The sequence below is a fragment of the Chaetodon trifascialis genome, chromosome 21 (assembly GCF_039877785.1).
Source record: "Chaetodon trifascialis isolate fChaTrf1 chromosome 21, fChaTrf1.hap1, whole genome shotgun sequence".
NCBI classification, from domain to species: Eukaryota; Metazoa; Chordata; class Actinopteri; order Chaetodontiformes; family Chaetodontidae; genus Chaetodon; species Chaetodon trifascialis.
Window position 1 is genome coordinate 4,166,412 of NC_092076.1, and position 23,687 is coordinate 4,190,098.

A 23,687-nucleotide genomic window follows, 5' to 3' on the forward strand; every position below is an offset into this window, starting at 1 on the left:
TTGATGCTTGTTCAAAGTGACACTCTTTAGCCTTCAAGTCACCAAATCTGAACACTGTATGCTTCATTCATAAAGAGGAGAGAGAGAAAATGAGTTGATTTTTGTTTTTCATTTAACAGAAATTGATTTTCAGACAACAATGCACAAGGACTGAGTGGGTTATTCACTTTTAAAGCACTAAGATAAACAGTATGGCACATAAACACGTCACCTGAAAGTATGTTAATGTGTGTATAAAGTTCTGATTGATGATCTCGCGGTTTTGCTTGTGTCACCAGAGGATGTTTATCATACAGATGTTGCTGTTTTACCCTTTAACATCCATCCCGATTAAGAAGCCATTCACATTTTTAGCTAGCAACTAGCTGGTGAGCATTTTTAGCTGCTTAAGAGTCAAATGTTTCCCTCATGAGACCAAAACAGAGCTAAAAGGAGAGTCAATATTGGCCAATATTCAACAGAAACTCAACTCTAAATGGATACTGGATGTGTAAATAAGCTGCTGTTTGCTAACACGTCCCATGTTAGCATTTACAGCTTGTTGTGATGTCCAAAATATGAATAGGTGCAGGTTTAAGGTTTAGTTGTATTCTCTATCTACTCATGCCAAGATTATTTTTACAACAAGACACTATTATTGAAAATCACCACAAAGGCCAGAAGGCCATGAGTGTTATCTGTCAGTACATATATTACATGTTTATACTCATGTCCCATTTGGTAGCACTAGCTCCTGTCCTGTGGTTTGGCTGATAACAGGTCAACTTTGTGCAGTAAGACTTCTGACAGACTTCTCCTCTGGGTTCATAAAAGTTGAATTGTCCTTCACTTCTTCAGTCGTTGTAATAGAAGAACCGTTGACCTCTGAACCCTGACAGGAACACCGGAGTTCATGGCCCCGGAGATGTACGAGGAGAAGTACGACGAAGCGGTGGACGTCTACGCCTTTGGAATGTGCATCCTGGAGATGGCCACCTCTGAGTACCCGTACTCCGAGTGCCAAAACGCCGCCCAGATCTACCGTAAAGTCACCAGCGTGAGTAAAAGAAGGAGGAGCCGTATTTAACGTAATTGTCCTCATGTGTCCGCTTTCTTCCGCGTGCACGCTGGGATTAAACCGATAGGAACCAGGATCTCTGGTGTATACATCTGGATATCCTGAATCCTTGGAGAGGAGTGGGCCCATGTGGAACCAAAGCCGCATTTTGTCTATTAAAGGCTCAGCTTAGTCCGTTACAAGCTCAGGGTGTAGAACTGTACCATAACCTGACTGCTTTTCTGTGTTCAGCCTGCAATCATGACGCAGATGTGTGCCTCACTGATTGCTAGTGTGTTTACTGGTTCAGAGATCCCGTCTAACTGGTTCTGCCTATCGTATTTACTGGAATATTCCGTTCCCCAGTGGAAAACCGTTCAACGCTGACGTTTGCACATTTTCTGTCTCGACTGCTTGTTAAGCCTTTCAGAAATTCAATTATTTCAAGAAAGCACAAACGTGTTTGAAAACCTTTTATTGCGTTGGAAGATATCTGTCGGATAATGACGATATCCTGAATCCCAACCAGGTGTCCTTTTACAGGACGTAAAACGATGTTGGATTCAGATCACGTCATAAAGTTTTATGCAGAAAAAAATGTGGGACGTCTGAGAATAAAGACCAGAAGCAGCGTAGTGAGTTTTAAGACCGAAGCGTTACAGTAGTGGCTTTAGGCTGCCGTATTTCAAGCTGCTCCCGAGTGCCAAGCACAGCAAATGACGCCACGGTGGGCGAGAGCCGGCGATGGTAGAATTATATGTTTTGGAAATTGTGTCTCACTCCTCACTTCACAAAGAGAGCTGTTTCTTTCTCGCGTGTCGCATATGCAAAGCAAACAGTGTCTGACGAAGGCTGGAAAGTGAGAAAGCGACAATGCCAATAAGCCAGAGAGGACCTGGCTCCTCCACAAACAAGACAACATAATAATGTTCCATGTGCAGTCGGAGGAGCTTACCCGTACGAGAAGATTTCATTAAGGGCACATTAGCAAAGCCTTTCATGATCTGCTTACGCTTTATGTTCATGTCCAGCTCTGAAGACGTCGGTCAATTTGCTGGCACGGCAGTTCGACACGCTCACAGCATTAAACACCAACCTTTATATAAACTTCATAGAACTTTTCACTTCGTGTATAACTGACTTGTATGTGAAGTCACATGCTATTTCAGGGTCCTAGAATAAGAAATACATGAAAGACGGAACATATACAAATGTGAGTAAATGCGCTGGAAATCGTTTGCACGTGGGTGGCCGCAGCCATTATATATATAAGTAGATTGATAAGTAAATAAATGCCAACTTACTGTTGAAAAATATTGTATTGTATATGCACTGCATGGCCAAAAGTATGCGGACCTCACTTCTTCTGGGAAGGCTTCCAAGAGGGTTTTGGAGGCTGGCTGCAGGGATTCGCTCCTGTTCTCCGAGACATGCAGCTAAAGGTTATTTTGTTCCGTCTGTGGATCTTAATGGTCAAATGGCTCATAAAGTAAATCAGAAATGTGTTTAGGAGCCGTTTATGATTTTAAATCAATTATAAATCTAACAAGGAGCCAGTGTTGGGAGGCAAGCAGCATTTTCTAACAGCTGGAGGTGGCGGAGGGAGCCCTGGCTGATCTGAGAACAGCTTAAAACATGGACAACTTTTTGCTCTCAGGTCCCGAGAGCCCACATTTGCCTATTCAAATCTGTCATTTTTGTCCAGCCAACAGTCCAGAACCCAAAGATTTCCAGTTTATTACCATATAAAAGCAAATGTTGCCATTTAATCTATGTCACAGAACATCACATTCATGCTTTGCACTTATATCTGGACCTCTGTCAGTGCATGAAAGGGGCAGAGTAAAATTAGATTTCGATTGAGGGAAAACTGGTTTATCCAGATGGTCCCTGTGAGGACACTGAATCGATCAGCTTCAACAAAGAAACCTCTGTGCTGCGCTTCAGATCCTCTAAATCACATTTCACATATGAGATAACAGAATTTCAGTGACTGCAGACGCTTCAGCGTCAAAGACACTTGGTGAGCGTTTTCTCCTCTCTGCCGCCCCACAGATCCGTCCTTTGTCTCAGTTAAACGTGAAGCAGAAATAATTTGAGAAAATGATTAAGTGACATGTCGGTCTTGACATGTGATGACAAAGTGGATCACTCAGCTGTTTTCTGGGAGGCCTGTTTGATTGTTTTGACCTCACATCAGCTGCTTTGGTATCTGCAGGCCAAACATCTTTTTGACCTTGACTCACTGTGTTCGTATCAGTGCGTTTAGCGCTCTGCTGTAATCTGTGTACTTTCTCATGATAGTGTTTGAAAAACCTCCCTTATGTCGTGTAGAGTACAGTCCTGCCTGAGTATTTTCTGTTTTGAGATAAACTGCGCAGCGAAGCTCCAGCTGTCAGCACTTAAAAACCCTTTGACGGGTTGTTTAAGTGGAAGGAAGGAGGCAGGTGAGCGTCTTGGGTTTTTTCCATTTTCATGAGCTCTCGGTGTCGTCCTCCTCTGGTGTTGACGCCATCGCAGAGCCGATTGTCATGCTGGCTGGTGGCACAAAGCAGAGGATTACAGTAACATGCCCTGCAGGTGCGAGCGGCTGTTCCTGCTTTGATAAGATCCTCTGACAAGAGAAGTGTGCGATAAATGTTAAAGGAAGAGATCACTGGAGCTGATCCCCCCCGGAACTTGTCGACACAGCAGGAAGGCCAGCAGATGAAGTAAAGCTCCTCTGATTGTTTTCACAGGGAATGAAACCCGACAGTTTCTACAAAGTCAAAGTCCCAGAGCTCAAGGAGATCATTGAGGGCTGCATTCGTATGAACAACGATGAAAGGTACAAGTGAACATGTACACTGATCAACTATGAAATGACAGATTGCACAAATAATGTGTGTATTGATCTTTATGAAGATCCCTCTTCTATTCATCTTTTTTTTTTTTTTCTTTCTTTGATCAGATTTATCTAGATTCTAGCTCATAACTCAGATTTTGTGCAGGTAAAGTTTTGCCGCATTGAATCAGATTCCATTTTTAGCATCCGCAGAGAGTCGGACAAGAGTCTCTGTAATTACTTCTGGATAAATAATGCAAGATCTGGGTTTCTGATCTGAGCGTCTAAAAGCAGATTGTTCTTCCTTTACTGCAGATACACCATTCAGGACCTCCTGGATCACCCCTTCTTCCAGGAGAACAATGGCGTGCACGTGGAGCTGGCAGAGGAGGACGACATGGTGAAGCCGGGCCTGAAGCTGTGGCTGCGCATGGACGACACCAAGAAGCTCCACGGAAAGTACAAGGACAACAACGCCATCGAGTTCCTCTTTGAGCTCTACAAAGACGTGCCTGAGGAGGTGTCTCAGGAGATGGTAGGCCGACACACGAAGACGGCAACCTTTACTGCCTTACTGGCCCAGTTTGTGGCAGCCAATAGTGAGGAAATCAATCGATGAAAGCGACTTCAGCCTCATGTTCTCTGCAGCCTGATGTTGATGTATGATGACAGCTTTCATAGGTTTTCTCTTGGGGGATATGGAGTTAGTAATGACCCCAATGATCTTAACACTAATTAAACAACAAATTCCACCTCATGCAATAAGGATGCTTTGAAGAAAAGGCAGTGAGGAGAGACAACAGATGGTTAGAATAAGCAAAATGTACATACAGATATTAGATTCAGAGACTTCAGAGACGTCTAAGCTAACGTCACATCAGGGAGCCTGACAGTATGAGTGGAACAGGCATTTCCCTTTGAGTGTCTTTTAACACTTGACCCCAAAAGGTGAACGCAGCCTCACTGATGCCCTCCGGCATCATTATTGCCTCCTTTACGGGATTGTTATGGCGGCTGAAACGCTGAAACGCGCCCCGGCCCATAAAGAGAACACCTTGCGGAGTGTGTCAAGGGCACGGCTCAACATTTAATCATCAGTGGTTGGAAATGTGAGAGCGTGTCTCAGGAAGCAGCCGAGGTCACGTCTTTAATAATATAATGGCTCTCTTGCTTGTTATGAAACAAGCCCTCATGTCTCCAGAACTCCCCTCTGCAGAGGTCACTTTTAATGAAAATGCACGCTACAATTCCTTACTTGTTTACCTCTTTGTGGCGGTTTTCATCAAGATCAAATTTGGTATCAGCAGGGGACATCTAGTCCCGTCGATCTGCTGTAATCTGACTATGTGTTGAGAGGCAGTTTTGGACTGACTGTCCCACTCTGCTGGGCTGAGTGTCACAAGAGGCTGAGCGAGACTCCACATGGCAGAGAATGCAGACAGTGTGTGTTGGTTTCACAGGACAAATGTTGGTTGTGTAAAAGCATTTGTCACCTCAGAGGGAAGACTGTCTGCCTGCTGAAGTGTTTACATGTTGCAGCAGCAGCACACCACGGACCATGACTTACACACATGTGTTCATGTTGTGCCCTCACCATCTCGGCGTGTTGTTATGCAGGTCGTGCTTGGGTTCGTGTGCGAAGCGGACTTCAAGCTCGTGGCCAAGGCCATACGGGACAGAGTGACGGCCATCAAGCGGCAGAGAGAGAAGCTGAGGCGGCTGGCGGAGGAGCGGAAGAAGAAGCAGGAGCAGGAAGCCATAGAAGAAGAGGCGGAGATTCAGCCTCCTTTACCTAAAGTCTGTGAAGTTGTCGCAGCGGAGTCCCCCACCCCGACCCTGACGCCTCCAGCCCCCATCCTGTCCCCCGTCACCAGCTCTGTGGACTCCGGCGTCAGCTCCAACTACCCCGCAGAGCCAGAGGAGCCCGAGGCGGACCAGCACTTCCACATGCGCCACAACAGCCTGTCCTCTGCTAACTGTGAGCCGCCTCATATAACATCACATAGCATGAAAAGACTGTGGGCTCCAACTGTGGTAGCTGTCAGTAAAGCATCAAAAACTTAGATTTTTGACCTCTCAGATTTATCTGTTCCAGTGAAAAACTCAGCGTAAACTCTGCAGACGGTGTGTTTTTAGCTGCACAACTGTACAGAAAGCTTATCAGATCACATACAGTGAAACATGAAACTGTCCAGAACTAAATTATTCAATCCCTGTAAGTCTTGTGTGTGTGTGCATGCTGTACAGTAGTTATTGAATATTTCTCAGTTTTTATGTAAAACTGCAGCTCACATACTCCTTTTGGTGGTCGTAGTGAATCGGTTTGATCTGATCTGAGTAAATTCAGCCTGTCCTGTGTCTCCAGAACGGAGCTAATCCACAGTGAAACCCTCTAACTTTTCATTGTGTGTGTGTGTGCGTGTGTGTGCGTGTGTGTGCGTGCGTGCGTGTGTGTGTGTGTGTGTGTGTGTGTGTGTGTGGTATGTCTCAGTGTGGGGTCTTTAGATGTGTGTGTTTGTGTACAGAACAGCTTGTGTCAGTTTGTCGGGCCTCGGTCGGTCACATGCTAATGGATCGTGTCCTTTGTTGAAACAGCTGACTGCGAGACGGACGGCTATCTGAGCTCTTCTGGGCTTCAGGACCCGCTGGAGGCCGGCAGCCTCAATACGCCCGCGACACCTCCCACCGCACACGCCGACTCACCGACTGCAAACGGTTTCCCCGTCCCAGCCCTCCGCTTCCCCTCGGTGAGTGGCCTCAATAAAGAGCTTGTTATCGAACTGGAGAGCGCAGGGGGTCGGAGGCGGGATGGAGGCCTTTCAGGACTTTACAAGACCCCCTTCATGGACATTACTCAATCTAATAGAGTGCTGACAGACACTTTTACATGTAGTTGGAAAGTAACACCTGACAATAAGGTACATAAAATGTTTAGGAGTGAGTGAGGAAAAAAATCATTTTGAGCAGATTCCTTGTAAACTGCCAGAATTTGGAGCACCTTATAGCTAATCTGCGCTCATATAGTTTAATTACTTTCCTCATTAAGAAAAGTCCATCCTTCTCATGGTTTTCTTCAAGTAGCTAGATATTTAATTTCCTGGTTACATGCTGAAGTTTCTAGTTTAAGTCATGTACAGCCATGCTAATGTCTCTGTGAGGCTGGTCTCAGGCACAGCAGTGCTTTGAGCTAAATGCTAACATGAACATGCTAATATGTGGAAGTGACTGCGCTGTAGCTATAATACTAAACATGTTCACCTTCTTAGTGTGACAGCATGCTGACATCTGCTTCTTAGCAATAAACATAAAGTACAGCTGAGGCTGATGGGAAACCAAATTACAGGAGAGACTGAAATTTTGACCTCATTATGGCACCAAATGAAAAGCAATTGTAATAATTTAGTCTGGATCAAAGTGTTGGAGCGACAGATTGTCGTCCCTCGTTAAAAACATGACCTATTTTTATCAGAGCAAAGTACCAAACTGAGGAATTTCCTGGTTTGTGTAAGCAAACCAAATACTTCAGCACCTAAAGTCCAGCGAGTGGAAAGAGTTTCCTGCCTACTGTCTTGTATTGAAGCTTGAAAAGAAAAAGAAATCAATGGAAGTCTTCATCCGCCTTTCCCTCACCACATCCCTCCTTTCTATTCATAGAGTATTGCTGTATCCAGCCACATAGAACACGGCAGCTCAGGGCCTCCGAGTGGCTTCAACTCCCCCGTGGACAGGTAACGTCTTCAGCCTTCTTTCCTCCTCGCTCTGCTCTTTTTTTAGCATCCAAGGCACAAGGGAGTTCGATAGTCCCTTCTTTATTTAAGTTAGAGACCTGAAAATCAATGTGAATCTCGTAGACATGTCTGGCCTTCCTCTGTAGCTCCTCCTCCTCCTCCTCCACATCTGTGGGGCCGTGACAACAAGCTTCGGGCAGTCGACGGGCTCTCCTGCGTTCTTGTCGCAGCGAGGCAGAATGAACCCTTGCAGGCTTCTCTCAGATGTTGTGGAGGCCCTGTTTTCCGTGCTGGTGGGATGCTGAGGAGAGAGCGGCTTGATTCTAGCCGACAATGCACGGTAGATTATGGGTGCTGAGAGGTTTTCATCCAGGCTCCATCTTCTGCTCAGAGACTTTTACAGTCCGCTCCTCTTCCATCAATGACAGTTTCTCTGACTCATCCATAATGGCCTGAAATAAAGGTCAAGCCCAGCTGAGTATCATGTTTCATATCAGCCTATTTGTTGACTATTTGGGATTCTTCCTCTTCAAAAAGCCTTGGATTACTTCTCATCATCACAAAACAGAAGCGTCATTTGCAATCTGAACACAATCTCATTGAGTGTCATTTCCTCAGTGTTTAAAAGTGAAAACAGGCTCTACTTTGACCTGAAGTAACCTGTGAGATGGGGGGTTTTAAATAGAGACGGGCAGACGCTGCCAACCAGCAGGCCTGTAACTGCTCGCAGCCTGTAGATGGAGGGGAGTCTGTGACCACAGCCATCCAAAAAGGCCCATGAGACGCAATTAGCCAAACCGAAGCTTTTTATAAAACGAGCTGAATGTTCTCCAGTTCTGTGAAACCTAAAACTCGTTCATTGTATAAATACGACAGTTCTCATGGCCGCGCTGCTCAACACCAGCTTCTGATGGACTCTCAACAGGCCTCGTTAAAGTCTATTGTTTAACTCTGCTGTTTACGCCCAGGAGACATGCCACTGTAACGCGTCAACACTTTATTTGACACTTCAGAGTGCTGTTTATTATTACGTGTGATGCCGACATAATCACAACCACGATGGACGTTCAATTCCCACATGATGAATTTGCTTTGAAATTCCTGCACGAGGAATGTTTCGGTGGCTTTTTGGGGCGTTTTTTTATAACCAGAGGAATGTGGAATTTCTTTGCAGCTACGCCTCCGACGTGACCTCAAGCTTGAGTGACGGCTACGAGGGCCTATCGGAGAAGAGCGAGAAGACGGCTGCAAGGCGAACCGCCGGGAAGCTGTTCAGGAGGAGGGCGCGCTCGAGGCTGCGCATCACAGGGGTACAGTAAATCAAAAGTTTAATTTCAACACAAAAACATTTTAGCAGGTCATAAACAAATAAATCAGGCGGCTGGATTGAGTGTTCATGGATATATTTTATTTATGATGGAGGAGTGAAGCTCCACCCTGATTATGTAACGTTATCAGTAACCATGCTGCTCTTCCCCCGACAACCGCAGTTCATTTCTCTTCTGATCAGGACATTGTGGTCTTTTAATGAGTGTGTTTGGACTGGAGGCAGAGACAAACAGATCATGCGTAACCACATGTGCTTACAGTGGTGCAAAGAATGCACTGTACAGTAAACACACAAACACTGTGGAGTTTACAGTAGACCCACACACAAAAACGCATTGTTCCTCCTGTGTTTGGCTTCACCGGCTGGTTTAGAGGGTAAACAGACACCTGTCATTACCATCGATCCTGTCCGTCTCTGCAGCTCTCTGATAAAGTGGACCGAGTGGTGGAGTGTCAGCTGCAGACACACAATGACAAGATGGTGACCTTCAAGTTCGACCTGGACGGAGATAACCCCGAAGACATCGCCGCCGTCATGGTGAGTCATTACAGGTCCTCAGTCACCGGCCAAGCAGTGATCAACAGGTGCGTGCAGGGTGTGGACAATGAAAGACTTCGATCGGGTTAAAAACAGACGCCTCTTTTGTTTTCATCCCAGTTGAATTTGGCTTTGGACCAAGTAACGATTGCATTTTGATTCTCATCCTGGATGTCCAAAATGGGACCTCAAACCTTGAATCTATACTCTAAGAAATCACAGATTTGTGTTGTAGAAATGATTCTTGGGATGGCGCCTCCCAGATTTAACATGAACCTTTCTAACAGGATGACAGTAAATGCGAAAGCTAGGTGTGACAGTGGGAGCAGTGAATCTACCTAAAGTTTGCTGGAAATGGCAGGATGCACACTCACCGACCTTTAGCCGCGGCATCAAAGACACTCTGTGCTTTCTTAAGTCAGAGAAAATGGCATCCTCATTAAGGCGCTCCACAAAGACTTTTTAGAAAGTACGGATTCCCTTTCTTAACCACGTTAAACAGAAAATCCAATTACCTGCTTTTCCGTGAAAACGAAAAAGTCCGAATGAGTCAGCTCTCTCTGCCCCGCCCGTCACTTCTTTCATCAGTTCATATCCAAAAGCCTTTTTTCTTGTCTTTTTCATTTAGATTATTGGGGATTTGCTTTTTATATTGTAGCCTAGGCTGTCATTTTTTCTTGTGCCATCGTTTTTTTATTGCGTCACGAATATGCAGGATACTATAGACAGTGTGGAAAACCTTAAAGCCACCTGAAGAGAGGGCTAAACAATGGAAACAATCAGTGTTTGTTAGAGCCTCCCAGAATTTACAGGATCTGTGCAGAAATGAACAAACAATCCCACTCTGTCCTCTGATAAGTCTGACAGATTCCTCTATCTCAACGCGCCCTGCACATGATTCATCTCTGGCTGATAGCATGTCTAACTTTCTGTGATGTGAGTGGCGCAGGTAAGCAGCCCCATCCTCTTGTTATTGTCTCCAAGCCTCGTTAGCTCGGAGGTAGCGCGCACACACCAGCCGGGGTGATGAAGCAGCATGTGCAGCAGCGCTTTTTGTTCACTGCCTGTTCTGTTTTCTCTCTTAAAACACACTGGGCTTTTGTTTGCTGAGTCTTGGTGCAGCAGGGGCGCCTGGCATCACAACAGCCCCCGTGGTTCTCGTTGCTGGGTTTTAAATGAGCTGAATTATGCCACGCTGACAGGAAATGGTCACCACGCCCCAGCCCACAATTCACAGCGACGCTAGAAACTGCGTGAATATGCAAAACTCGAAACCTCCTCCAACAAACTGCTGTAGTGTGGATTTAGATGAGATGATTGATGTGTTTTTTCCTAAGAACAAGCATTAGCTGAGGGCAGGTGGGTGTGTGTTTGGGTGGGGGGGTAGATTTCATAGATGGACACACAAACACTCAACAAGTGCATTAAGTAATGTTACAAGTATTTTCTGTCTATTCCTTTACAGTGGTGGAAGTACAGATTTAAAGTGCTTTTACTTGCATTTTCTGCTGCTTTGCACTTATTTTGGTGAAAAAGATGATACTTCGAGTTCATCTTGCTGATAACACCTCAGTACTTGTATTTTCACATTGTGGTGTTGCTACTTGAGAAGTAACGTATCTAAAACTTCTTTCATCCTTGTCCTTTTGTCTTCAAGGTTCACAATGAGTTCATCCTGCCGTCAGAAAAGGAGGGTTTCATCCACCGCATGGGAGACATCATCAAACGGGCCGAGTCTCTGATGGCCAAAGAGCAGCAGCTCCACTCCGGCGGGCACCGGCTTCCTCAGCCTGCTTTCCACAGCGGGGTTAACTCCCTGTCTTCCTCACAGGTCAGCAGCAGCATCTGCTCCTTTCCAGTAATCCACAGCAACGTTAGCTGGGAACAGTAACTGAGCGTGTTTCACTGTGCTGTCTGATCTTCATAAATTACATCAGCTACGGTGTGTCGAGCCTGGCTTATCTAAGGAGGACCCATAAATATGGTGCAAATGGAAAGCTGTAGCGTAGTGCTGCCTTCACTGGAAATACACTTCCACAGTGGAGCGCTGTCCTCACTGTCCACAAACCCTCCAGAGGCTCACCCTGAAAGACAGAAGGTCAAGTGCTCCTAAAACCACCTGAGGCACCGCTTTCATTCAGAACATAATGTTACTAAAAGCACCCGTGTCATAAAACCACGTGATGTGTGGAGACATACCCCATGCCTCCTTTTTTTCATAGTTATTTGTTCCCGCAACCACAAATCCTTTCCACTGCGTACACCATAATTAACTTTCCAGCATATCTGCCCACATTGAATGGTTAAAATAATTTATGTTTGCGTTTATTAAGCCTAAGATTCTGTGAAACTGTAAAATGAAGACTTCCAGGAAAAGAGAGAAAAGACGAGTTGTTAGGAGCAGTGCCACCCTGTACAAGATATGACCTAATGCCTAATCAGGTGCGGTCTGTGTGCTTGGAGGAAAAGAAGTGTCTGTTCTGCCAGGATATGTTCCGCTCTGTAGAACATGCAGAACAAAATCTCCTCGTGCCCCACAGTAAGAAAGATCAAACATGTTCAGAAATGGTGGAGAAAAGAATAATGTGCAATTTCATGCAGGACAAGAAGCAGTAAACCTCGACCGCCAACTATCTACCTTGCTCGTTTCCGACCACAATTACCCCGAACCACTGTGGACAAATCTCCACTCCAGCACCTGATTAAAAACACTGCATGGACCACATCCCCCAAGAACCATTATGGCTGCTCTCACCAGCAGCGTCCAGCCAAAAAAACAGAGCAAGCTAGTTAAGTCAGGAAGAAAAAGCCTCATCTGTTTATCTGTCTTCTGGCTGTTGTAACTCTGAGGTAAAGGCTGCTATTCTGAGAGTTTTGGGAAAATACACTGAGTATAAATGGAGCTTGAATCCCTGGAAAGCCACCGTTGTTTAGCTGTTGCTAGTCTCCTCTGCCCGCCACTTAAACAAGATTAATAGTCTGCAGCCATGCAAACAGATGTGTGAGGCAATGCTTTGAGCTAAACGCTAACATGCTCACAATGACAGTAGCATACTGATTCAATTCAATTCAATATTCCTTTATTCGTCCCTAGAGGGGAAATTCCAAATTTCACAGCAGCATCAATAAATGAATAGAATATTCAAAAGGACAACAAGTGCATGTAATTAACACAGTATATACAAAGAAGAGAAAGAGAAACAACATCATCCTAAGAAAATGTACCGAAAATATTGCACAGGTTATTGCCCAGGTGCACAGATTGTCTCACATGTTGTCTCACATGATGTAAAGCAGGTAAATTATTACCCATGTTCGCCATCTTATTTTAGCTTGTTAGCATGTTCACACGGGCTAATTAAACGCAAGGTGCGGCTGTGCCAATCCATCTAGAAGACTTTGAGATATTTCACAGGATAATTGAAAACTCTGACCTGCTGGTGACGCGAGAGGAACAGTCATAAGTTCACCAAAGTCATCAGGATTCACTCTGTGGACCATGGATGTCAGTTCAAAGTGAGATATTTCAGTTTGCACATACCAACGCCGCAAACCCTGTGGCTAAAATAATCAGCTTCTTTGGCTCTCGGTGTTTGCAGTAGGAGCCAGATTACAGCAGCCACTTATCCAGGTCATGGAGGTCAAATGACTTTCCATGGAATGCAGAAAAGCCTAACAGTCGTTATACTAACTGGTTAATAACATGGGATTTATTCTGGAAACAGATCTTCACAAATGAATTCTTTACAGCCGTGTTAGTGTTAACATTATCCACTTAACATGTGCTGTACTACACTGACAAGCAATGCACACTCATATACCTCACGTCAGGCCTCAGGGTGACCCACTTTATCTGTCTCTGAGGCAGCCGGTGATTTAGTGCCTTGCTGAAAGGTCAGTTTTGATGGTTTACTACACTAACAGTGAAAATTACCCATCAGACATCAGCTGGCAAGCAGAGAACCTGCTTTGCGAAATGGGAGATTGAAAGACATCACAGAGAAGATGCTATGTAGTCGCATGCTAGTAAGTTGCATTATGGGAAGTGTAGGATCTAGTATTTTTGGAGCATGACCCATAGTGGGGACGTATGTGTCTCAGATGTCTCCAAAGTGAAGCATGGAGTTCTATTCTGGAGACACTGCAGCAGCATCAGGTATGATAGATGTAGTGCCGATGCTACAGTAGTGCTGCGTTAATGAGAACAAAATACTCTCCGGTCCAGCTTCGACCCACTTCTGTGTGCTGGTGATCAAACCTGCAGAGTAGTTTTGTACGTCAGCTGAATCATGCGCTGGTTAGAGAGTCACGTACACGTGCATATTTTCCCGGTAATGAAGACTGACTTTGATCAAATGCTTCTCTTCCAGCCTAATCTGCACACTCACACCCTGCCTCGAACCAGCTCCTCCTCGTCTCTGCCTGGTAAGTGTCTCTCCTGGTGTGATGAGCTTAATTAAACGAGAAGCTGGATCATCAGACGTTCGAGGAGATTAAACATGAATCCAGTGAATGAATGTCTTATGACTTTGCCTGCTGCCTTCTTTTAATCATTTCATGAAAGAATGAATGAGCGTCTCATTCTCACAGCATGTGTTTGTGTGTTGCTTTTTTTTTTTTGCTGTGCATGATCGTTTTGTGTGTGTGTGTTTACTGACATGTGTGCACGGGCATCCACTCATGCATGTGTGTGTCTTGTCGTAGACTTCAGTGTGGCTAACCCGGGTGTCGGGGTACGTGGCTCTCCCCCGTGCCCCAATGGAGACGTCTTCAGTGCAGACATTACTTCACCTGGGCGACCTCTAATACGCTCACAGTCTTTCCACAACGCCCCAGGTAAATAGCCCTCCGCCCCCCCTCTGGTCCCTGTGTGAAGAGGCCGAGCATTGTTTACTGTTTTCAGCACACTGAAAAATTGTTACAGTCCTTTGGCAAAGAATAAGTCAAAGCAAAGCCCAGCTACCTCATAAACCCCCCCCCCCCTTCTCAGGGCCCGTACTCGGTATTGTTCAGACATTCGCATGGCGCCATCCGCCATCCCCACACCTCAAAGCCTTCGTCTGTGTCTGCCTTGCAGCAGGGCCTCTTGGGTAATTACCTCACCTGAGGGCCGCTTTCTGGCTTTCAGGGAGCTGTGAATGCTGTCGCTGTAGAGCTGGAGCTTTTCTCCAGCCCCGCGATAGTCTGTAACATCTGTTTGCCAGCACAAGCTCCTACAGAATTTCCGAGAAAGCCTCCTCCCCCGTCAAAGTCTCCGTCCCCACAGGAGGGGCATTAAAGTACACATGTCTTACATGTGTCCCCCGTTTCAGCCTCACCGGCCATCTGAACATCCTCATCCCCTCCTGTTCTGCGTCCCCTCTCTGCTGGACGTCCACCGCGCGGTCGCTTTCGCAATGCTTCTTGGCCGCCCGCCACCGTTATAGAGTGCTGCCTGACCTATGTTTCCATCCACATGGAAAAAGTAGAGGCTGGTTTGCATCATCAGCAACAGGAGGCGTGGTTCATGACTGTGGAGCCATTGTTGAGGTAAATGGCAAATCAATGGATGGGGCTGTGTCACTGGCATCCTATGCTATTCCCCAAGGAGCGGAAACGAAATCCTGGCGACTTTAATCTCACAATCAGACCCCAAGACGTTGCACACACACGTGTCTTCCATTTAAACTCGTCAGAAATGTTGTACGTAAAAGCCTCACTGGCTGAATCCCTCACAGACATGCGAGCCCGGTGTGAGACTGCTCCAGCTTACGAACGCAATTATGGTTGGATACTGTTTTAACCAAAACGTCTTGGTTCACCATGGAAACCCATTATTTGAAAGTACGGGAAGGATTTATGCTCCACATGGCGGATGTCTTGGCAGGGGGCTGAAGGAAGAATTAGACTGCCTGAACCTGAGCAGAGAGGAAGAATGAGTGCTCTCTCTCTCTGGATCAGCTCCATTATTCCATCACAACTGTGTGGATTTAAAGTTAAATGAAGACATTAACAAACTTTTTTTCATGTGTTTTTTTCTTCCAGACTTTATAACCAAGATACTTTAAACTGCAAATAAAAAATAAATGTTTTTAATCTTTGTCTTCCAGGATCTCCTCTCCATTATCAGCACCACCACCACCACCACCCTGCATCTCTCCTGCCCCACCACCAGCACTACCACTTGCCCTACATGGGCCACAGTCACTTCCCATTCCCATACCCGGGCTCTCCGGGTTCCCCTAAGCCAGCCAACCATCCTCCCCTCACGCGTGTGGCCAGTAACCCCTCCTTCCCCTCTGTTCCCTCCCCAGCCCCCAGTTCCCCAAGTCATCTGAATGAGACACCGAGCCCTGGCAGCAGCGAGAGTATCGCCATGTCCCCCCCTGCCCCTCAGCATCCCAACATGTGGCCCCCTCACACGCAGCCCCTGTTTTCCTTAGCAAATGTCATCTCCATGGCCATGAGCATGGCCCAGTCTTTCATCCCTCCTGCCAGCATGCCCACCCAGGGGATGCCCTCCTTTCCAGGCTTCCACCCCCAGCTCCCTGCTCCCATGGCCCCGCAGTCAGCTTACCCGTCCGTTTACCCGCAACATTACCAGAACCCGCCAGTAGAGGTCCCTTACCCTACAGCGGGCATCCCACTCCAGAACAGCGTCTACCACAGCCCTGAGAATGCGCCTAAATTGGATGGTTTTCCTCAGAGCAGTCACCCAAGCTGGCTGCATCCAGAATCTCCCCCCTCTATGCCCTCCACCCCTCCTCTGGTTCCTCAGGAGCCTTTGCAGCAGGCTGGTCTCTCCAGTCCCCCCAGCCTGATCCAGGAGGACAGCATCCACAGCTATGAGCCCCCATACTCAGCACAGGTTCCAGCCCAGGCTGAACCCAGATCAGAAGTCTCCAGTTCCAACTTCTCGTCAGATCTTTCCCCATCGCCCCCAGAGAGCCCAGAAAGCACTGTGAGTCACCTTCAGCTGCTTTTCTCTCAGCTGAGAACCTTTAAAACGACGAATGATAATTAGAACAAGAGGAAATTAATTAATGTTTAATAATTCATTAATAATTTAAGATATTTTTCAGACCAAAATGCCAAATAATGCCAAATATTTTCAGACCAATATGCCAAATACTAATAACTGAGTAGTTGGCCTCTCGTAACTGAGGACTGGAACACTGAACAAGAACAACATGGAGGGAGAAACTGTATTTAATATGAATCAATCACATCTGGTCAATACCCGGCCTCACTAATGCTAACAGTGTTTATACTTCCTGTCTAGTTATCATCCTTCAACACTCAGCTGCACCCGACTGTACCTGAGATGAACGCCAGCAGCCCAAAACCAAACGCCTCTTCTCCTCAATCCGGTAAGAAATGCTGTGAATGTTCTCGTGTTCCTGAAGCAGTTTCTCCTCCGTCTCTGCATCGTAAACACCTAATGTGTTGTATGTTACCAGCCGGGGCTGGGAGAGCTGGAAAATGACATACGGTATGATGTTTATATTTGCACCCCAAACAAACCCACACACATGCTTGTGTATACACACAAATGCACCCACAGCCAAACATTACAAGTCTTTTTTTCTCTGCTCTGTTTTATGATGTATGGGCTCTAAATACGGTCTGATGTCTCTGCTACGGCCAATTTGAGTCGCTTTCAGTTCCCCGTTTCTTCTCCGCTGTATCCTTGGTGACATTATCACCTATTAGCGGGGCCTCAGGAGCCATTGCGTAACCACCAGTCTGGATGTAATGTTCCGTTCGAAATGAATACAAACGGAGGTGTGATTGCAGCCCTACCCACTGCCAGCGACCAATCATGAAGCAGCTGTGCTCGTTACAGGCCTCTCCTCCCATATCCACACCTGTCAGTATTTATACCCTCCTCAAAAGCCCACATTCAACAGAGCCCCTCTGTTTCAGCGGGCACACACCCAGACGCTTTCTGTGTTCGCACCAAGCAGGACACTTAGTGGGCGAACTGGGGCACTGCAGGATTTTAAACCCTGAAATGGTCTGCAGATGTGAGAACATGCAGTGACTCCAGCTGTTTGCGTCACCAGTGTGTGACACCAGTAAACAACTCCACTGCAGTTTTTACTATCGCTGCCATGAATTAAGGCCCTGTAGAGGGTATCCACCCATGCAGGGAGATTACCATTTTAGGAAATGAGACACAATGAAAACAGAGTGAGACCCCTTTGAAGACTGAAGCCAGGAATCACACGATTAGATTTTAATCAAAGCAGGGCGATCAGGAAAGAGTGAGGCTTTGTTCTAATGATCAATCAGCTCTGAGCAGATTACAGAACAGTCACTACTGTTAGCCGATGATTGGCCATCACTCATATAAACAGACCATCCAGATGTTACAGCTTCTGAATCATGGACGCTAGAAGTAAGTAGAGGGAGCACCACAACCCATTTTATATAAAACATACATTTAAATGCTTAATCAGGCACATTTACATGCATTTTTATCTTGAAGGGGACTTGGTGACACTGTTTTAAAATGCCTGCAGGATTAAAGGATTAAACTCCTCCTCTTCCTCTCTATTACAGAAGTCCAGTGTGCACCAGTTACTGTTGGGAGATTCCAGGTGACACCCAGCATGGACATCCCAGCCGTGCCAGCAGCTGCGGTACCTGCTGCCCCACAGCCGGCAGACAGCAGCCCGTCAGAGAGCAGCACGGAGGAGCAGGGGGAGTCCGAGACCAGCCTGGCCACCTCCCTCACCATGTCTCCTCCTCACCAGCACCCCCACAGAGGCTCGGCAGCGGTCCTCCAGGAGGTCGACGGCCAGGTGGGATGGGCTGGGAGCCAGGAGCAGCAGCAGGATAGAGCAGAAGAGGATGAGGAGGAGGAGGAGGAAGAGGAGGAGGAGGAAGAAGAGGTTGCCGGCGAACGACAGAGGACGAGGAAGAGGAGTCGGAGGAGAGCGTACAGCCTGAGCCTGATGGGGACGTCTGCGGACAGCGGGCTCTCTGTGACGGCTGCTGAGATGGAGGGGAGGCTGTGGGACGGGGCGGCGGGGAGCCCGCAGTACAGCAACGCCCTTCACCATCTGTGGATGATGACTTACAACCGCAACACTCCCTACCTGAGCAGCGACGACTCAGACAGCGACGACTCAGACATGCTGGAAGAGCTTCAGGAGCTCAGAGAGAAGTAAGTGACAGCGGAGCGCAGCAACGCGGTGCTGCAAACAGTCTGTCAACAGAAAACAGACGATGAGACAGCTTTTGAAACTGAACGGAGGAAAAACGTAGTTATTATAGTATATTTAGATGTTTCAACAGGACTCACACGTCAAACTCAAACACTTTTCAGTCACTTTTACAATTGAATAGTTTTGTAGGGCTGCAGCAAATGTTTTTCATAACTTAAGGCTGTTACATGACAGAAAATACAGATAAAGGCTCGTCACAAACAGCCCAAGTTAATGTTTTCAAACTGCTTGTTTTGTCCAACAAATAGGCCAAATCCCAAAAACAAAGAAAAACAGCAAATGCTCACGTTTAAGAGGCTTGATCCAGGAAACTTTTTGCACTTTTCAAGGCTCCAGCAACAAAATTGAGCCTTTGACCATTTAACATTTGCTTTCTGTCCCTCAACAGACACCTGACGGAGGTGCAGGCCCTGCAGGCCGCCCAGAAGAGAGAGATCGAAGAGTTGTACGAGAAGATGGGGAAGGTTCCCCCTGCAGGCATCGTCTCTCCTGCTGCTATGCTGTCCAGCCGACAGCGCCGCCTGTCCAAGGGGAGCGGTTTCCCCTCGTCCCGCAGGAACAGCCTGCAGCGGCTGGACCTGCTGCCACTCCAGGGTAAGGAAAAAAATCCACATTTCTTGCAGTTATTATTGGTAAATATGTGATGAGTTTTTAAAGGCATGTTTGTCTTCCTAGGTATCATCAGGAGAAACTCCCTTGGAGGCAGCAGCAGCGGCTCCCAGGACAAACCAAGCAAAGGCGTCACCTTTGCCAACGACATTAGTAGAATGGTGAGCGTCCATTGCTTAACACTTAATATTACAGTTATTCTCCTTGTTAAACTTGACACAAAATGGCCATTTTCTCACTTTATGTGTGTTTGCTTCCCACTTTCTTAGTAAGAAACTGTCAGCCAAGCACGCTGTATATCTGGACTACCTCATCTGAAGTGTGACTGCAGGGTCAAACCCGTCCTGCAGGAGGATCGCTTCAATTCTTTCACTGGCGCACCAATCAGCAAACTGTTTCCCTCTGCCAGTGGTCACAAGGTTCTCCCAGTGGTCATTTACCTCAACGTACACAGAAACTGTCATCAGTGAAGCTGGTTTTACACAGGAACTGTAACTCCAGCTCTCAGAACTTTGTCAAATCTGGTGAATTTGTTGCAGCTGAAGTACAAAACATCGATCAATCCGGTTCATGTCAAAAATGACAGTTCAGTTTTGCTCTGTCAGACTCAGTGGTTGATAAGGAGAGAATTTCAGGTTGCCACAGCACTCTGCAGAGTGTCACATCACACACAGGTTGTTTTTAAGGTTTTCTCCGAGCGAGTTTCCAGCGTTAACGCAGTCAAGTGATGGTACGCGGTGCTGCTTCGGCACTTGACCCAGAATGACGATATGTGATCTGATGTCGCCGTGATGCTGTTGTTCCTACTTCATAATTGATGCTGTTCCAGGACCAGTACAATCACTGCAACTGACCAATCAGGTTTTTGTGATGTCATAGCTTTGCATGGAAATGAGCACAGAAGGGAGGTCATGTGGTTAAGGTGTGAAACATCTATTTGGCACCAAATCACGATCTTTTCTTTAACCTAAACAAGTAGTTTTGTGCCTAAAAAACTAAGCCGACAATGAGCTCCACACAGGAAATGAACTCCGGCCTCTACTCTGCTCTCTGTGTGGACTTCGTTGCGTCCTGAAGCAACATGAAATCCGATGTCAGAACAAGAGCAACACGGTGATATCAGACAAACCAAACCGGCACTTGTTGCTGTTTTTCTGCTTGTCTGAGTCACTGCCGTTAATCTGAGCACAGTAATGTGAACCACAGCGACGCTCTGACACTTTTACTGACAGTTGTCGTAAGCGAATGACAACATTTTGGATAATCTTGCAGCTCACAATCTCAGCACCTGCTGACTGCACAGTGAACACACTCTGATTATTGCCTTCCAGGGGCTGACGAGAGCAGTCTAGATGCATTGTACAGTTTGATTTATTCAAATATGTATCACGGAAACATTTTGTTCTAGTACATCTTTGCTTTCTTCAGTGATTTTGACACCTGATAGGATGAGCTACATTCTTCAGTCCTGACATTTTTAGGATGTAGGTGAAATGATTTTTCACATTGTGCAGGAGTACAATACAGAGGCATCATTTCTATCAGCAGACATACGAAGATTCAGCTTCAGAAGGAAAAAAGTTGTACAACAGTTAGAAATGTTTGCATGTAGCTTGCTTGAGAAAAAAGAAAAATCAGTTTTTTTGAACTATGAAATGAGATTTAGTCAAATGGTGTCGAACACTTTAAGATAGACAACATCACACATCTATTTTCAAATACTGTAGCTCGTTGAAAATGTTAAAAACGATTTCTTTGTATTGATTAGTTGTGAAAAATCCACCTAGATTTTAGACTACTGGCTTTCTTGTACAGGTGTAAATAGTAGAGTGCATTTCTAGATCATGTTTACAAGTTCTGAGTAAACTAAACCTTAATTCTTGCTCAAGCAAAAATCATTTTATCGCTTGTTCCATAGATCAAGCACCTTGTGCACTTTAGTAAATTCTACTTTAGTTCTCAATCATTTAACACACTTGTGGATAAAATTGTGTTCACTCGAGGAAGAGCTGATATGTATCCTCTTATTTTTCCATAAGGGAGGTAAAGAATACAATCCAGTTGATGTTTGATCGCAATATTTCATATTGGATCACAGTGATGATGATGATGATCTACCCTCCCACAGTTTGAAATAATAAGTACATTGTGGGAAATAGAGAAATCAGTCCAAGCTGTGAATGTGTAGCTGTTGCCTTATAAAATATTCACAACACACTGAATTTTTCTGGCGGTGGAACTCCTGTCAAGCTTTCCAAAGCTCATAATATATTAATATAAGACGTTTTGTTTCAAAATTCAGAATGTAAATATATAATTGTATTGCTTTCTGATGCTGCTGCTGTCCTGCCATGCTGAATCTGTGCCTTTCCCTTACAATGTCTTATTTTATATTTTTACTCTCAAGATTTGGTGGCAAGATCAGACTCTATATATATATATATGTATATCCAATTTTGACAAAAATAAATGCTATTGTAAATATCACGGCTCTTTTTTTTTTTTCATCTTCACAACTTCACCGACTGTCTTTTCTTGCATGAACCCTTAGACAGACATGACTGTGTTAAAAAAATCAAATACATTACACTGTTATTTTACAAATCACCACTTTATCGACATAAATATGTGTGAACAGGTTGATCTGTGTGTCATTTCAGCAGTGTCACAGGCATTTTCTGCTGTTAAAGGCCACTGTAGATTTATCATTAGCAGACTGAATTACAGGATGTTCCCCTCATACTATATGCACACCATCAGGGCTGGAAACGCGTTACTTGTAACTTCTCTACAGTCTGGGCCTTCTGGGGAGCATGTAAGGTCATGTTTAGGTCGGTGGATTAGTCCTTTCCACTAACAGGCAAATTTAATCAAAATCTAGAGATGTCTGGTTTTAAATAAGCAGCAGAGTCACACAATTACCTTTCACAATCAAGAAAACAAAGTCCAGCACTGTCTCAACACGAAAAACAGTGGCCAGCCATGGAATATAAATCAGTGGCATCAGCGTCCACGTCAGTCCTTTCTCAGTTCAGTGCAGGACAGACACACAGTCCAACAACAGGCGGGCGACACACGCATCTCAGTTGGCACCAGTCTTTGGTCCCTGCATTCTTGCACGCTTGGCCTCCTCGTCCAGTTCATCCATGACCCGCTCCTGGGAGACTGAGTAAAAGGTGTAGCCGTCTAACAGGGGAGCAAGCGGTCAAGGCAAATATTTGAAAGAAGAACGACAACATAGCAAACACTACATGGCAAGGCAGCGATGCAGGCAGCGCGTCAGTAAGGAGGTTGTAATTCGCTGCTTCAAAACAACACTTTAAGGCTGTCTCTATTTATTAAAACATAAAAGGATTTCCATCTTATCCCTTTTTAAAACCTATACACTCAGTTGCCACTTCATTAGGTACACCTAGCTAAGCTTACTGAAGTCTAATAGACTGCCAAACGTGAACATTTTTTTTTTAATCTTTATCATGTCTAACTTTTCTTTTTTCCTGACAAAAATGGCCTTCCATATGTTCAAGACTCCAGGAAAAAAAATGATGAGCATCTATTGATATAATTTATTAATATTGTAAAAACGATTGGGATAGCTGGCTTGATGCTAATGAGATACCTTCGGTTTTCACAGAACACAGCATTTGACCAATGTTTAGACATACTGCACTAATACGCCTCAAACCTTCTTTACTGTTTATGCTACCTGTCATAGCCAACTATCATGTTAGCATCCAATGAATGGGAAACTTTGTACCTTAAGACATTTCCTTTTAGCATAAACTGCTAGCCAATAAAATAATTGTGCAGACAATAAAGTTTCAGACACAGCATGCGGAGTTTAACTACACTTTAGCATTATACTGGTTTATTTGGCTTTATATAACCCCACACTAACTTTAGCACGCTAAGCTAACGTTACATAGTTCACCTTGTGTTGACGTTACTGTGCTTGGCAAGGATACAAATTCCCACTACGAGTGCTCCGATGGCGAGTCCCGTCACAACATTTCGTGTCCGCATCATGTGTGATTTCTTCTTCCACTGTTGGAGCTCTACCTGCCGGATGAAATTAATCTGTTCCTTAGAAAGACCCTCTTTAGCCGGATCTATCCTGGTTGCAAAGCGAGCATTGGACTCCTCTGGCGTCTTGTCGGCCATGTCTGCAGTCAGTGAGGCATGAAAGGTTGTTTCGCAACAGATAAACGCGCAGCTGTGTTTCAAATGATCTGCGCGGCTGGTGGCGCTGTGATTAGTACACCAGGGCGTTTTGAGATCTGCGCCTGGAGCAGCACGAGCGCCACCGACTACTGTACGGATGCATGCGAATGGAACTAAATTGTGCAGCATCCAAATGAGCCCCCGCAAGAACAGTGGTTCCTACTCGGAGACGTTAAAACGGTCTCGGAGG

At 45.6% G+C, this 23,687-nt stretch overlaps 2 protein-coding genes across 3 annotated transcripts in view; one reads left to right on the plus strand and one right to left on the minus strand.

Moving 5' to 3' along the window:
• Positions 1 to 21,766, plus strand: part of wnk4a (WNK lysine deficient protein kinase 4a) — a 39,231-nt gene extending 17,465 nt beyond the window's left edge. The window contains exons 5-21 of one of the 2 annotated variants that reach the window (XM_070990550.1): positions 879 to 1,036; positions 3,775 to 3,863; positions 4,176 to 4,395; positions 5,478 to 5,838; positions 6,456 to 6,607; positions 7,515 to 7,588; positions 8,763 to 8,898; positions 9,339 to 9,455; positions 11,113 to 11,286; positions 13,826 to 13,880; positions 14,160 to 14,291; positions 15,545 to 16,395; positions 16,717 to 16,804; positions 18,000 to 18,606; positions 19,056 to 19,261; positions 19,343 to 19,437; positions 19,546 to 21,766. In XM_070990550.1, coding sequence (XP_070846651.1) covers positions 879 to 1,036; positions 3,775 to 3,863; positions 4,176 to 4,395; positions 5,478 to 5,838; positions 6,456 to 6,607; positions 7,515 to 7,588; positions 8,763 to 8,898; positions 9,339 to 9,455; positions 11,113 to 11,286; positions 13,826 to 13,880; positions 14,160 to 14,291; positions 15,545 to 16,395; positions 16,717 to 16,804; positions 18,000 to 18,606; positions 19,056 to 19,261; positions 19,343 to 19,437; positions 19,546 to 19,548 — 3,518 coding nt within the window. In that variant the 3' untranslated portion in view covers positions 19,549 to 21,766. The remainder of the gene's footprint in view (positions 1 to 878; positions 1,037 to 3,774; positions 3,864 to 4,175; positions 4,396 to 5,477; positions 5,839 to 6,455; positions 6,608 to 7,514; positions 7,589 to 8,762; positions 8,899 to 9,338; positions 9,456 to 11,112; positions 11,287 to 13,825; positions 13,881 to 14,159; positions 14,292 to 15,544; positions 16,396 to 16,716; positions 16,805 to 17,999; positions 18,607 to 19,055; positions 19,262 to 19,342; positions 19,438 to 19,545) is intronic. The other variant, XM_070990551.1, reaches the window with a different exon arrangement.
• A 102-nt stretch (positions 21,767 to 21,868) lies between these two features.
• On the minus strand, positions 21,869 to 23,561 carry coa3a (cytochrome C oxidase assembly factor 3a). The gene is made up of 2 exons (XM_070990552.1): positions 23,242 to 23,561; positions 21,869 to 22,462 (listed from the first exon to the last, which is right to left on the minus strand). Exons 1-2 carry the CDS (start codon positions 23,435 to 23,437, stop codon positions 22,359 to 22,361), a joined length of 300 nt encoding a protein of 99 aa, XP_070846653.1. The 5' UTR covers positions 23,438 to 23,561; the 3' UTR covers positions 21,869 to 22,358.
• Positions 23,562 to 23,687: the final 126 nt, after the last annotated feature.

What these genes read in the sequence shown, in the direction of transcription:
- coa3a (XM_070990552.1), bottom strand. Translation starts at nt 23,437, where the DNA reads ATGGCCGACAAGACGCCAGAGGAGTCCAATGCTCGCTTTGCAACCAGG. An exon ending in AGCACTCGTAGTGGGAATTT is followed by an intron (nt 22,463 to 23,241) that starts GTATCCTTGCCA and finishes CTCCCCTGTTAG; the next exon opens with ACGGCTACACCTTTTACTCA.